Below are 14,987 nucleotides of genomic sequence, written 5' to 3'. Positions count from 1 at the left end.
CTGGGGTCTGTGTTATCTCTCTGGTCTCCTAGCACCCAAGGGCCTTAGAGTCATGCTCAGGGAGGGGGAAGGTACGCTACACACAGAGCAGTACTGACAGCTTTGAAACCACTGGTGCACTTCTTGATGCTCGAGGGCTGAGGCCTGGGCCTGATTCGTTATCTTCTGCACCTGGTCTGAGGGAATGGTGGGTCCTGGGATGCTGCTCCACTGTTAGGAGCCTTGTGTCAGAGGGACCTGGAAGGTTTGTGTCTGCCTGCATGCCTAGGCAGATGGAGAGGCCTAGCTACTAGTACAGTCATTAAAAAATAATTATTGAGTACCTACTATGTGCCAGGCACAGTGAGATGAGGAAGACCTGTGTGGTGGCCTTCTAAGTCCACCACCTAGTTGGGGAGACAGAGGGCGACCAGGTATTGTGCAGATGTCTCCTTGGGGCCTGTGTGAGGCTGGAGGAGGTTTCTGACCCAGCCTGGGCCTCTGAAGACTACTCTTAGAAGTCACTCCTGAGGGGAACCCCAAAGGACTAGGAGTTTGCCAGGGAAGGATGAACAAGTGCAAAGCTCCAGAGGCCTTTTTAAGAAACAGTATGATAGTCTATGCCCCTCAGGGGCAGTGTGGGCTACTGGTGAAGCCGGCGTGTGCCTGCAGCTTTAACACCCTCCACATTTTCCCTGTATACAAACACCAGGCTACCCGAGGCCCGCTTTAAGGTGGACTGGACTGCGGAAGGCTGAATTAGGATGACAGCAGGTAGAGGGTGAGGGGTTGGTCCCAGATGCTAGGGACTCCTGGAGGAGAGTGACCCGGGGCTTCCCAGGTGGGGTGCGGCTGGAGGCGCCAGGCCTAGGTCAGAGGCTGTGGGGGCCACCTTAAGTAAGAGGCTGGTCCCCGCACCGCGTGAGGCTGCGAGAAGGAGGCCCCGGCAGGCGGCAGAAGGGTCCTGAGAGTAAGCTTCAAGCCCAGGCCTGCCCAGGCTCCAGGGCTAGGCCGATCTCCGGCCCTGGCTCCGCCCCACATGGAGGGGCGTCTGAGGGCGGTACGCTCCGCCCTACACCCCGGGCTCCTGCCGCTACTGCAGCCCTAGGCTCGGCCTCTCTCCTCTGCAGAAGCGTTCCCTTTAAGTCTGGCCAGGAGGCAGCCTTAGTTCTCGCGGGATTCGACGCTCCAATCATCGCGAGAAAGGCTTTCGGCACTCATTGGCTGTGAGGGTTGAATGTAAGATGGCGCCCAGGGAGCTGTGAGGGGAAAATCCTGTCGGTCTTGGAGCGGCGACGGCAGAACCGGGGCCCCGAGCGGTGCGGCGGGGCCGGCGGGTAGAACGGCGGCGGCGGCGGCGGCGGCGGCGACGTCGCCGGGTGAGGGCTCCAGTGGGGGCAGGGATATGGCGGGGTTGCGGGCCTGAGACAGCGGGCCCACCCCACACAACGGCGGGCGGGGGCGGGCGGGCCGCTGCCGCTGGGCCCTGGAGACCTCGGGGCGGCTCCGGAGCCGAGAAAGACCCAGGGCTCGCACGCCCCCGCCCCCTGGGTGGGGGAGGGGCGGTTTGGGGATTCGGGTGGGCACGGCGCGCGAATGCGCGCTGGTGGGCGCGCGCGGCCGGGGCTGTTTATATGCTCGGGGGCGCGCGCGCTGTGCGGCCCTCCCGGTGCTCGTGGCCGCTGACGTGCGCGTTCCCGACCCGGATATCTCGGCTCCTGGAGTTGCAGCCCGTCGGCCAGAGCGGCTTTCTGGGACGCGCGCCCCGAAGTCGGGGGTCGCGGGCAGGCGCGCGGCCTGCTGTTGGGTGGCGGCACCGCTGCGCGGGCGCTCAGGACACCCCTGCTGCGGGGAGGGACGGCGGGCGGGCAGCTTGCAGTTTGGAGAAGGTTGTGGGTTGGACCCTTCCTGCTCAGGTGACGTCCCCGGACCAACGGGGCCTAGGCCTGAGGAGAAACCAACCTGCTTTGCGGTCTGGCTTGCGGCCCCGCTCCTCTGCGAAGTGGGCGAGATTGCTGGCTCTCTAAGAATGAGGTGTCCCGAGGCCCATGTGCAGGGTGGGTACTTGAGAGGGTGCTACCCTGATTCTGAAACCGAGCTCTGTTCGTCTGTGAGGGCAGCGAACCCCTTCGACTTCCTCACCTTGTTTTGATGCTTTGTGCTGGAGAGAGAAGGCAAATCCTAAAAGGCCCTTCAGTGGTATTTGTTTTCTTGTCATTAGAAAGTAATTCTTCATTAAAGCGCAGTTCTTAGACGTCACCTCTGTGCGCTCCGTAAGGGGATCCACGTCTGTGGACGCTGTGAAACTACCCAAGCTGTAAATTGCCACTTTAAATCCTGAAATGCAGCCTTTTCCTCTGTTTGGTTGGGAGGGGCTTACTTGTACTCTGTTAGGTTAAAGGGCCCGCTATTGCTCAGCCAAAAAGTTGCTCAGAACGAAATTGAACAATCTGATAATCAGTGCTTTGCCTTCTTTTGTAAGTCCGAAGATCCCCAGCAGATCTGAAATCTGCCTGCAAAAGTCACTTTTGATACAGGATTTCAATCCTTTTCAGCTTTTTTATTTTTTTAAATCCCAGCACTGTGTTCTGGTGCCAGGGGAGTTCTAGATTTGTCCAGAGAAATAGGTACTTCTTTTTTCTAAGACAAAATATGTGCTAGTTTATGTTTTATAGTCTTGCTTCATTAAATTTAAGGAAAAAGAAACTAAGTGGAACTAAAATTAGCAATTAAATTTGAAAATGGTGGGGGTAGAAAACTACTTAAAAATACTATATTATTAGAAAACTCCTAATATACTGTTATTATTTTAAGAACAAGCTTAAAATTTAAAAAGAGGCTGAGGATGGAAGGAACTTCTTTGTTCTGCCTTCTTTAGAATGTTACGGGTCTTAAGAACTCAGGACAAGCACCAGAAATGCGTGCAACATGGTGACTGGTGAGTTAGAATTATTCATATGCTGGAAATATGTGTGCAGTTTTTTTCCTGGTAATACTGAAACGTTAGAAATCCTGCCAGTCATTCTGGGTGCTGTCTGCCAGAAATTAGTAGGTGCTGGAAAATTGAATATGTGGGAGAACTGCATCTTTGAAGCCAGCCAGTTTGCTGCTTGAACAGTTCTTTTAAAATGTAAGTCAGTGCAACTTTCAGGTTTTAGCATGACAAGGCATCAGCTTTTCTAAGGATCCAAATGGTTCAAAGACAAGCAGTCAAGTTTATCTAGGATACACTTAAAATATTAATACACCATTTAGGCCTGCTTTTTCTGGAATTTTTAATCGTTACGTTTGAGGTCTGCCTTTTAAATTGGTGTCTGTAGATAATATTTTTTCATAAGCTCATTAAGATTTCCCTGTTAAAAGATGTCCTGCTTCCAGTCCTCTGTGATGAATAATTTGTGTACCTCTCCATGAATCTCTGCCTTTCCACAACCCCTTTCCACTTATGTTGCCATTTTAAAGGAAAGATCAAATTGTGGTTGAAGTTTTATGTAAATCTGAATTGCTCCAAAAGGTAACCAAAGTTAGGGGCTCTGGGTGTGGCTATCCTCCATCATGACAGCTTCAGAATCAGGGATTTCTTTCTTCAAGCTTGCGTGCCTTCTTTTAATTTAATCAAGTACAAGTTTGTCTTTGATATGCCATGCTTCTTGCTTGTGTACTTTTTATTTTAATTTAATTTAATTAATTAATTTATATTTTTTATTAATTAATTTATTTTTGGCTGCGTTGCGTCTTTGTTGCTGTGCGCGGGCTTTCTCTAGTTGCGACGAGTGGGGGCTACTCTTTGTTGCGGTGCGCGGGCTTCTCATTTTAGTGTCTTCTCTTGTTGCGGAGCACGGGCTCTAGGCGTGTGGGCTTCAGTAGTTGTGGTTCGTGGGCTCTAGAGCGCAGGCTCAGTAGTTGTGGCGCACAGGCTTAGTTGCTCCGTGACATGTGGGAATCTTCCTGGATCAGGGCTCAAACCTGTGTCCCCTGCATTGGCAGGCGGATTCTTAACCACTGCGCCACCAGGGAAGCCTGCTAGCGTACTTTTTAAATGACCACCGTTTATCTGTAATGGTCTTTTATTCCTCAGCCTCAGAATGAAGTGTTATATGAACACCTGTTCTTTTCAATTTCTTTGTAGGTGGTTGCCCTGCATTTTGTTCCAGAGGTTTTAAGTCCTTTCCAGGCTTCACTTAAATGCTCCACTAGTTTTTTCCTAATTGTCACATTGGATTGTGATTTCTAATTGTAGCTGCATGAAGAAATGATAGATTAACCCCTTGCTTTGCTGAAAAGGGGAAAAGAATGGTCCTTTGTTGTCACACTTTAGGCTAGGGCAAAACTGTAGGTAGAGCTGGTGGAGTGTGTCAGAAAGCTCTTTTTTGCATGTGCGTTTGAAATATCTATCTATACATATTAATTCAGTAGATCTGTATACAATTTAATGAAAAATTATAAAGTGAACCACTGTGTAACTAGCACCTCTTCAAGAAATAGAACAATGCCAGCACTTCTGAACACTTCATGGGTCCCTTCCTGGTTACAGCTTCTCATTCCCTAGAGACAATGACTATTCTGAATTCTGTGATAATCATGTTCTTTGTTTTTCTTATTACTACCTTCGTATCCCTCAACAACCTAGTTTTATTTAATTTTGAATTTTATATAAATGGAGTCATGCTGTTTTGTATCTTATTCTAACATTGTGCTTGTGACATTCATCCACGTTGTGTGCAGCTGTAGTTCATTCATTCCAATTTCTGTATAGTAGTCTGCTGTTTGAACAAACCATAATTTATTCACTATTATTGATAGACATCTAGATTCCTTCCAGTTTGGGGCTATTAACAATGCTACTATGAACATTCTTGGTTAAGTACATTTGTATAGGTGTGTGTCATGTACATATAGGGATAGAATTTGCTGGGTCATATGGAATGGACGTTTTCAAACTTCACTAGATAATGCGAACAGTTGTGCCAGGTTACAGCTCATCAGTTATTGATAGGAATATGAGTTTAAGTTTCTGGTTGAAAGTGTATTGTCCAGAAATAGAACCATGGTGAAGATACCCCTATATCAGGGACTTCTCTGTCTAGTGAAGGCATGGGGCAGATGGATGTCCTAATGGGATAATTTCTATCACAAACCGTGTGGTGGGTTAGTATCTTTAAGAATAGAACTGTTTTCTCCCCATCTGCTTCTTTGAAATGACTCCTTATGTTAATTAGGACAAATGTGACTGTGACTCCTTAAAATGGAAATTGATGTTTTTTTCATGTGAATGTGTTCTTCAAACCAGAACTAAGCTATGAGGAACCATTGCTAGTAGATGTGAGCCTTAAGAGGGTCCCAAGAGCTTGACCATTGGGTAAACAGGAAGAGGTAGGGCTCTGAGGCAGCTCCGAATGGCTTCTCTTAGTTCATCACATATTCAAGACCCACCCTGCAGAGTTGCATGGGGGCTGGGAAGAGGTAGCAGATTCGAGGGGACCCAAGAAGGGATGACTCCCCTGAGTACTTAGGCCTTCCCTTAGTACTGAAATAGGAAAAAATTAGCAAACAGAAATGTAATAGATTGTTGTTTTGGAGTAACCTTTTCCTCTTGTGTACTAGAGATAAAATAATTAGAATAATGATAACTTTGGTATACTGAGGGCCTGCTCTTTGTCAGGCACTGTGCTAAGCTCCAATAGAAGGAAGTACAGGGGAAATAACCAGTAAAAATGTGTGCGGTTGTAGTGAAAATTTCCTAGGTCTGTTGGTGGGGGGGTTGGTTTGTCTATTGTTTTGCAAAGCAGCTATGCTTGAAGTATTCAGAAGCAAATGCTTGGCTACAGACTCCACCCCAAAGAGCCCCAGAGTGTTTTCCCCTCCATTTCTGATTCCCGGAAATTGGGAGTACTCAACTATCCCTCCAGCTTCATGTTTTTGAGAAGTATTTTAGTTCATCAGTTTACTTAATGCTCCTCACTGAGTCTTTGACTTGGGGCTAATTAAGAATCTTCTTTGGGGGTTATAGAGTGTAGTTTCATTAAGTTTATCCATTTTTCTTTCTCTGTTACCAAGGCTCAGCCTTATGTATCTGGTGAGCAACATCTTGAATTTAACAGCCTTTATTATTATGCAAGCTTCTGTTGCTTGATGGTTTTGTCTTTCAGAATTTCAGATTTTGAGGGAAAAATCAAACTATGAACAACCTGAATTGTTTGTGTGTCTGTTACTGACTGTTATTGTGGTATAACCACTATGCAAAAAGGATTACTTTTTAACTCTCTTTTTGGTTTAATACAAATTGCAGAAAATACAGGAGTGTATTAAACAGGAAGAAATTTAAGTCCTCTGTTATTCCATACTACCCAGGCATAACTGCTGTTATGCCAGTTTTTTTTCTTGGGTACATAATTAAACCATACTGGGATATAGAAATACAATTGTATTGGCCTCCCCTTTCCCACGTAATGTGTCTTCTGTGTCACTAATTTTTTTTTATTTTAAAACCAAACGTTTTGTTGGGGGAAGGTGGATCTTCTAGGTATTAACATGCTTTTTTTTTTTTAAGTTACTGTATTACAGAAGGATCTGTGGAATCACAGAAAAAGCTGGGAAGCAGACCTTCTTTATATGAATTTGATATACAATCAGTGGCATTTTAAATCAGCGGGCAAAGAAATTTCAGTAATTCAGTAAATGATACAGGGTTGTTGGGTCTTTGGAAATAAAATTAGGCTTTTACCTCACACTATGCAAAATAAATTCTAAATGGATCAAAGCATAGTATAAATAATTACATTGTAAATTTAAAAATTGTAAGTGAATGAGTTTATGGTAAAGGCAGACTTTTTCTGAGCATAAAAGCAAAGGAAGAACGTATCACCACTATTGAGAATATGTTTAATTTTTCTCAGTGTTGTCTTTTACTCACTGACTGGTCTCACATATTTAAATGTATGTCTGAAGCTTCCCGCCCCCCTCCGGCAGCACTTTTGTGTCAGGTCAAATGCTGACTTAGTGTGCTTTCATTATTGGGATGTGTCAGTCTGGTAGATACTGCCAAGTGAGCAGGTTAAAAGAACAAGAAATGAAGCCTTGTGTATAAATGAGCAGATTGGAATATTCTTTCAAATTGGCCTTTTCCGTTATATATTTTTTAAGTTCTCCATTGAATTCATTATTTGTTAATATTTAGCTTCCTCTGATTTAGTGGTTCTCAGATGATTCTGTGGACTTGTACAGTCAGTGAAGAACCTCTTGGGGGCTTAGTGAAAGGAAAAAGCAATGGGAATTGGGTAGTAGTAGCTTCTGCTTAGAGCCAACAGTAGACTGTAAGGTTGGAGCACTGCAGAAGGTTTTATAACTTTGGAGTCTCAACTACTTAAAATACATGGCTAGCTATAAACCAAAAGGTGATTTTGTCATAGGATATTTCAAATATTTTCATAAGAACAGAGGAGAATATAGTGAACCTGTGTATGAACCTTTATCAATGTTTTCTAAGTTTTATAGAATTTTCCCTACTTAAAGGTGTGTGGTCTTTTCTTTTTTTGATGAAAACTTAAAAGAATGAACTTTGGGGCTTTATAGCAGATACTTTTCCAAGCTTTTATTCCATTCTTTCTGAGAACTGAATATCCATCCTATTTGCCATTCTGCTCAGGAAATAAATTTATATTTGGACTATTCTTGTAGTGACTGTTTTGAATGTAGTATTCTAGAAGTACTGACAGGTAGGATTTATTTGGAGCAGAATTGTTTTTATCATCTTTGGAACCTTGATTTTTTAAAGATTATTTTTCTTTTTGGCTGCGCCAGGTCTTAGTTGCAGCACGCGGACTCTTAGTTGTTTAGTTGCGGCATGCGTGTGTGATCTAGTTCCCCGACGACCCCTGGTCGATCACCGGCCCCCTGCATTGGGAGCGTGGAGTCTTACCCACTGGACTTACCAGGGAAGTCCTGGAACCTTGATTTAAAAAAAAAAAAAAAAGTTCTGAGTTTGATTTGGTATGAAATGCTGTGTTGTTAAAACTAAAAGATTGATTAAACAGAAGCTATACTCACTTAGCTAAATGCTTGTCAAAAATAGAGGGCATGGAACTTTAATTTCCTTATCTTACATGGTGGGAAGTCCAGAGATACTATAAAATTAGTGTGCCTACAGCTAGAGGTTTAAAGCTATGAAACTGATCATGACAAAAATTAAAATACGATTGGCAGGGGTTAATGAGAGGAAGGCGATTTAAATGCCCTAACACCTTTCCTAGAGGACAGACCAATATTTAAAATTGGTAAATCAGAAAGAGAAAAACAAATACTGTATGCTAACACATATATATGGAATCTAAAAAAAAAAAGAAAAAAAAATGGTCAGAAGAACCTAGGGGTAAGACGGGAATAAAGGTGCAGACAGACCTACTAGAGAATGGACTTGAGGATACGGGGAGGGGGAAGGGTAAGCTGGGACAAAGTGAGAGAGTGGCATGGACAACATATATACACTACCAAACGTAAAATAGATAGCTAGTGGGAAGCAGCCGCTTAGCACAGGGAGGATTAGCTAGGTGCTTTGTGACCACCTAGAGGGGTGGGAGGGAGGGAGACGCAAGAGGGAAGAGATATGGGAGCATATGTATATGTATAGCTGATTCACTTTGTTATAAAGCAGAAACTAACACACCATTGTAAAGCAATTATACTCCAATAAAGATGTTTAAAAAAAATAAAAGTAGTACTTAAAACTGGGAGTTAGTTAATTCAGGGAAGCATAAACAGTTACTTTGAAATATTTAGGTAGATTTTTAAAAGTCAATTAAATTGTGTTTTTTCTGTTAGAACATATGAAACCTTCTTTTAATAGAGGAGGATTTTCCCTCTTTATGGTTCACTTACGTTCTTAATTTGGAGAAAGTGGTTTAAAATTTTAGAGAGGAATTTTAAACATTTAATTTAAACATTAACATTCTGAACTGTGCTATAAGAAAAAAGTGAGAGTTGTCTTGCAGTCTTTCACAATTTTTGGCCACTTATAAAACCCCCTCCTTCCTTAAAAAAAAAAAAAAGAACCAGAAGTCACAGCATACTTAGGTGTTTTGTTTTGTTAATTAATTAATTTATTTACTTTTGGCTGTGTTGGGTCTTTGTTGCTGTGCGCGGGCTTTCTCTAGTTGCAGTGAGCGGGGGCTACTCTTCGTTGCGGTGCGTGGGCTTCTCATTGTCGTGTCTTGTCTTGTTGTGGAGCATGGGCTCTAGGTGCGCAGGTTTCAGTAGTTGTGGCACGTGGGCTCAGTAGTTGTGGCTTGCGGGCTCTAGAGCTCAGGCTCAGTAGTTGTGGCGCACGGGCTTAGTTGCTCCACGGCATGTGGGATCTTCCCGGGCCAGGGCTCGAAACTGTGTCCCTTGCACTGGCAGGCAGATCCTTAACCACTGCGCCACCAGGGAAGCCCCTACTTAGCTGTTTTTACTTTTCATTTTATACCTTGCTCTATTATTTGAACAGTTTTTCTAAGAAAGTAGATGTGTTACTTTTACCCTCCCCACCAAAAAAAACAAAGACGACCGCTCCCCCCCCCAAAAAAACTAGGTGGAATTCTACACTGAAGACTGAAGAAAGCTTGTTTCTAGGAAGAAAAATTGGTATAATTCTGCTTTGTACTTAATATCAGACTTCAGATGAGGCTTAAGCCTCCTTGATTACTGAAACTTAAAAGAGTGAAGGGAAATAAGGTCACTAGGAAGATTCTGTGGACTGCCTTTACCGAGCAATATTTGTGTGAAGGTTTTCTGGTTCTGTAAACTTAACTTGCAGTGTTTCTTTGTATTTGTGCTTGGTCATATTTATCTTCTCCCAGATTTGAAGCAGAAAAAGTTTTTTGGTTTTTTTTTTGCATGAGTTGCATGATTCTCTATACTTTTTAAAAAATTGCTTTGATACAGTAGCTACGATTCTAGCACAGACAAAATTCAAGCAATCTCTAAGTATTTTACATGAATGCAACTAATTATTGAAGAAAATTAATTTGGGGAAGTGTAAATTTCAGGTGCCCTCGGCTCTTCTTCTATAATGAAGGTGAAAAACTGAAATATGTGCCAACGTGGTAGAGAACTGGTTAATGGTTGTTCACACAATCTCTCCTTTGTCCCTTATGAGCAAAAGGGTGCATGTAATTGGATATTAGAATCACATATTGTGAACTTTGTATTATTAGTGGGTCTATATTATGAGAGATGCTTCCTTAAGAGGGAAATTTCAATTGTGATGCTGTTATCGAGGGAAGCTTTGACACATTCTGTGCCAGTGTGGTTAGTGACTGTTTGTTGGTCACCTATGCTGGAGTGGCCTGCTCTGAGTATGAAGTGCTTGTCCTTGATGCTCCTCCTACTCTATGTGCCATGGATATCATTGATAGCTTAATCTTGAAGTCTCATAGAAGGCCTTCTAATTTTCTGTCCTGAGAAAGATAACTGAGAGCCTCTGCAACGGAGAGAAGGGAGAACTGGGCAAGGGAGATGGTTAGAAGAGAGGTGACAGAGGGACAAACAAGTGTTAAATTTCCAAAGACAAGAGGCCATCAGCAGCAGCTTCACCTTGCACTCACTCCCCTGACCTGTACTTGCCTTTCTCTGTACTCTCTTGGTGCTTGGGGATTTCCTAAGAGGTGGAGGCTTTCCCGAGAGTAGTGGTCTAGGCATTTTAGACAGGATAAGGTATATGTAGTATTCTTTATTTATGGAGAAATATATTTACAGTATATTATGGGCATCATAATAAAAGGTTTATTGCTGGGTCTCTTCTCTTTGAAAGTACCTGAATATAATTTGTATACTATACTTAAACAGCCTGCCACAGAAATATTGCTGGTGTCAGTAAATTAATAGCAGTAAGGTTCATATTTTTCCTTTAGTCTCTTGCCCTGGATATATAGGGCTTCCCCCCCCTCAGGGTATAGATTAACTATTTACGAGGGAAAAGCATAACATTTTATGGTTGTAAGTTATAGATGTTACAGGAACAGAGTCATAATCCTTTTTGTTCCACATTGAATTCCAAGTGCAACAGATATATACAAAGTATCTACATGTATCAGCCATTCAGAGAGGACCAGGACACAGTCCTGTCTACTAGAATTTAGAGCCAGGTGGAAGATATATGATTACACACACACCTTATATCTGTTAACAGAAGACAACATCTGGGCAGTGAAAGAGAGACTGATATTTCTATTTCTAGTCAGATGGCTCAAGGAAACAAATCACTTTTCTAGACATTTGAGATTGACTGAGAGTCTTTTTTTGGCAAAGAGTTTCACTTGGTTTGTGTTACTTTCATATCCTGCCATTGCTTTTGTCCTGGAGGTGGTACTGGTCAAGAGAGTATGGTATGAAAGCAGCAGTGACAGGGCACTCAGCAGTTCATGGATAGATCGCATGGTTGTCTCCCAGCTGATTGAGAGCTACTATCCACCCTTGCAGATTAATTCTTTTTTTTTTAAGTTTTTATTTTATTTATCTTTTTTCGGCCGCGTTGCGTCTTCATTGCTGCGCGTGGGCTTTCTCTAGTTACAGGGGCTATTCTTTGTTGCGGTGCGTGGGCTTCTCATTGCAATGGCTTCTCTTGTTGCAGAGCATGGGCTCTAGGCACAGGGGCTTCAGTAGTTGCAGCACGTGGGCTCAGTAGTTGTAGCTCTCAGGCTCTAGAGCACAGGCTCAGTAGTTGTGGCGCATGGGCTTATTTGCTCCAAGGCATGTGGGATCTTCCCGGACCAGGGCTCGAACCCCTGTCCCCTGCATTAGCAGGAGGATCCTTAACCACTGCGCCACCAGGGAAGTCCCCAGATTAATTCTTAAGGTAAATACCCTGACGAAAAACTTGCAGAATTGATTTTTGAAGTGACCTAGTTATTTAAGGTACTATTCAATTTTCTCCCCCCACTTACCTTTAATAGAATTAGTTAATAATTATGTGGCACTGTATATATGTCAGGTACTTTTCTAAGTGCTTTACATATATTTAATTCTCAAGTCAACTTTTCGACGTAAATGCTATTTTAATTCCTATTTTATAGACAAAACTAAAGTTAACTGACTTGTCCAGGGTAACACAGCAAAGGAGAGTTCCAGCTGGGTTTTTTTTAAAAATAAATTTATTTTATTTATTTTTATTTTTGGCTGCGTTGGGTCTTTGCTGCTGCGTGCCGGCTTTCTCTAGTTGCGGCAAGTGAGGGCTACTCTTTGTTGTGGTGCGCGGGCTTCTCATTGCGGTGGCTTCCCTTGTTGCAGAGCACATGCTCCAGGCGCGCGGGCCTCAGTAGTTGTGGCACGTGGGCTTCAGTAGTTGTGGCTCACGGGCTCTAGAGTGCAGGCTCAGCAGCTGTGGTGCACGGGTTTAGTTGCTCCGTGGCATGTGGGATCTTCCCAGACCAGGGCTCAAACCTGTGTCTCCTGCATTGGCAGGCAGATTCTTAACCTCTGTGCCACCAGGGAAGCCCTCGAGCTGGGTTTTAAACCCAGGAAGCCTGGCTCCAAAATCCATGCTTTTAACCAGTAAGCTATGCAGCAAAAGAATGTGAGCAGTATATATAGCAAATGGGATTTTTGGTGTTTCTGGTTGGAAATGAACACATCCCTTGTCTCCAGGATCTTGCCACAGCTAGGTGGCATACGTGTCCCTTCACTGTAAAACATAGTTGGCAGTGGAAATAGAACATGTTGGTAGGAATCCTGGCTCCTACCTTCCTTGGTAGTCCTCTCTGATGGTCACAGAGCAGTGTTGCATGTGACTTTTATTGTCCAGTGCTTGGCTCTGCAGAGAAGATGGGATTGGCCTAGTGCTGGGTGGAGAGTGTATTTGCAGCTCGTTTCATCCATTACTGTGACACATGCTTTTGTTTTTTGTTTTCAGTGTGATAGTTTGATTTAAGAAATGTTTGTGGAAACAATTTTCAGATGCCATTAACTGAAAAAAAATAAGGTTATTTAATAAAATCTTACTTTGGATTCCAGATGTATACAACTGCCCTGAATATTCCACACTGATGCAAGAGTGATTGCTCTGTGCATTTCAGTATGTTAAAACAGTGGCATAGTTTTGACTTCTGTCCATTTATTTTATTTCTAGGAACCCTAAGGACTCTGCAATATGAATAATTCTCTGGAGAACACCATCTCCTTTGAAGAGTACATCCGAGTGAAGGCGCGGTCTGTCCCGCAACACAGGATGAAGGAATTTCTGGACTCGCTAGCCTCTAAGGGGCCAGAAGCCCTTCAGGAGTTCCAGCAGACGGCCACCACTACCATGGTGTACCAACAGGGTGGGAACTGCATTTACACAGACAGCACCGAAGTGGCCGGGTCTTTGCTTGAACTTGCCTGTCCAGTCACCACCAGTGTTCAGCCACAAACCCAGCAAGAACAGCAGATCCAGGTTCAACAGCCACAGCAGGTTCAGGTAAAAGGGAGATAAGTGTTGGTGCATCCTATTGAATAGACTTTATTTGCCATCAGGGTTTTGGTTAGTAGAGCATCACGTCTATATACAGATGTCAGAGATTATTTTCACCAAGGGGAGTGTTCTGTTTTTTTTGAAACATTTTATCTTACACAAGGGCTTTCATAGTTAACATAGACTAAAAATATTTGCAACTACTGTAAACTTAAGAGGCTACAGATACTTGCCATTTGCTTTGGAGAACTGAACAGTATAGAAATTAAGAGGTCTTTTGGGACTGGATTTGGATGTGTCACACTGTGTGTAACTGAAGCTCCCCTTCTGTCTGTGTCACCCTGAGCAGATCAAGAACATAGGAGGGCTAATCTTACCTCATTACTAAAAGCATGATATTTGGAACTTTTTTTTTAAATGGAAAGGCTCTTATTCATGTAGTTGTATGGTTCCATGATTCAACGTCACCTGTAAATTTCTAGGCCTTCATTTGATATTTATAAGCCTCAAGAAATAATGCTAATTGATAATATGCTTACTGAAAGAGGAGAAACTTAATACATTTGCCGAGAAGGTAAGTTTTCCTCTTTAGGGGTCCTTATGTGAAACTAAAACTATCCTACAGTCACAAATGCTGCTTTCTTGCTACTGTCTATTGTGGTTGCATTTCACTTTGCCCTCCATGACTTCCACCAAGAGACTGGAAAGGGAGTAGAACATGATGGAGAGGCAAGAGTGTGAAGAGGTACGTTTGGTGAGGTAGAAGGTTTTGCCCCTTAGCAGTGTAGGTGAGTATATTGGAAGGACCTGGGCTTTGGAGTTGCATTCCTGGGTTTAAATTTTTTTTTTTTTTTTGCGGTACGCGGGTCTCTCACTGTTGTGGCCTCTCCCGTTGAGGAGCACAGGCTCTGGACACGCAGGCTCAGCAGCCATGGCTCACGGGCCTAGCAGCTCCATGGCATGTGGGATCTTCCCGGACCGGGGCACGAACCTGTGTCCCCAGCATCGGCAGGCGGACTCTCAACCACTGCGCCACCAGGGAAGCCCCCTGGATTTAAATTTGATTTGACGTTTTATTTCTTGATATTTTCTTAATCTTTTTAGTGCTAGTTTTTTCATCTGTCAGTAGGGATAATACTATTTAGTGAGACTGAGATAACAAGAAAGCATCTGGCATATGGAGGGATGCAGTTGTTTATTACAGTCTCTATAAGGAAGGAGGGGTACAGGAAAGGCACAAAGATAAGGCCTGACTTCAGTTGAAGAAATTTTTCTTTTTTTTACTGCTTGGATCTTCTTTTTCGTAAGATTAAACTAGTTTGGGATTTGAGTTTAAAGTGTTTTTTTGAGACTTTACGTTCAAGATAGCTAATTGAGATCACCTATTAGTATCATCATTTTTCCCAAACCCCTTGTAAATGGAAGAAAAAATAAAATAATAAATCCATGAGATAGGTTCAATATGGTGGACTCATAAGAACACATATTTTCCCATCCTCAGTGACTGAAAAGATACTTAAAAAATTTTTTTTTCTAGCAGTGCTGGGAAAAAAAAAATGCCATCAAAAAACCACTAAATCTTAAC

The 14,987-nt window shown here is 43.2% G+C and overlaps 1 protein-coding gene across 2 annotated transcripts in view; it reads left to right on the top strand.

Moving 5' to 3' along the window:
* Positions 1-1,083: 1,083 nt before the first annotated feature.
* Positions 1,084-14,987, top strand: part of QRICH1 (glutamine rich 1) — a 55,005-nt gene continuing 41,101 nt past the window's right edge. Inside the window, exons 1-2 of one of the 2 annotated variants that reach the window (XM_067754346.1) lie at positions 1,084-1,358; positions 13,079-13,408. In XM_067754346.1, the coding sequence (XP_067610447.1) occupies positions 13,100-13,408 (309 nt within the window). In that variant the 5' untranslated portion in view covers positions 1,084-1,358; positions 13,079-13,099. Of the gene's footprint in view, positions 1,359-1,750; positions 2,037-13,078; positions 13,409-14,987 lie in introns of those variants that run through there. The other variant, XM_067754348.1, reaches the window with a different exon arrangement.

This window comes from Pseudorca crassidens, chromosome 10 (genome assembly GCF_039906515.1).
Source record: "Pseudorca crassidens isolate mPseCra1 chromosome 10, mPseCra1.hap1, whole genome shotgun sequence".
NCBI lineage: Eukaryota > Metazoa > Chordata > Mammalia > Artiodactyla > Delphinidae > Pseudorca > Pseudorca crassidens.
The sequence above is the reverse complement of the archived record's forward strand: the minus strand, read 5'-3'. Positions and strand labels throughout refer to the sequence as shown.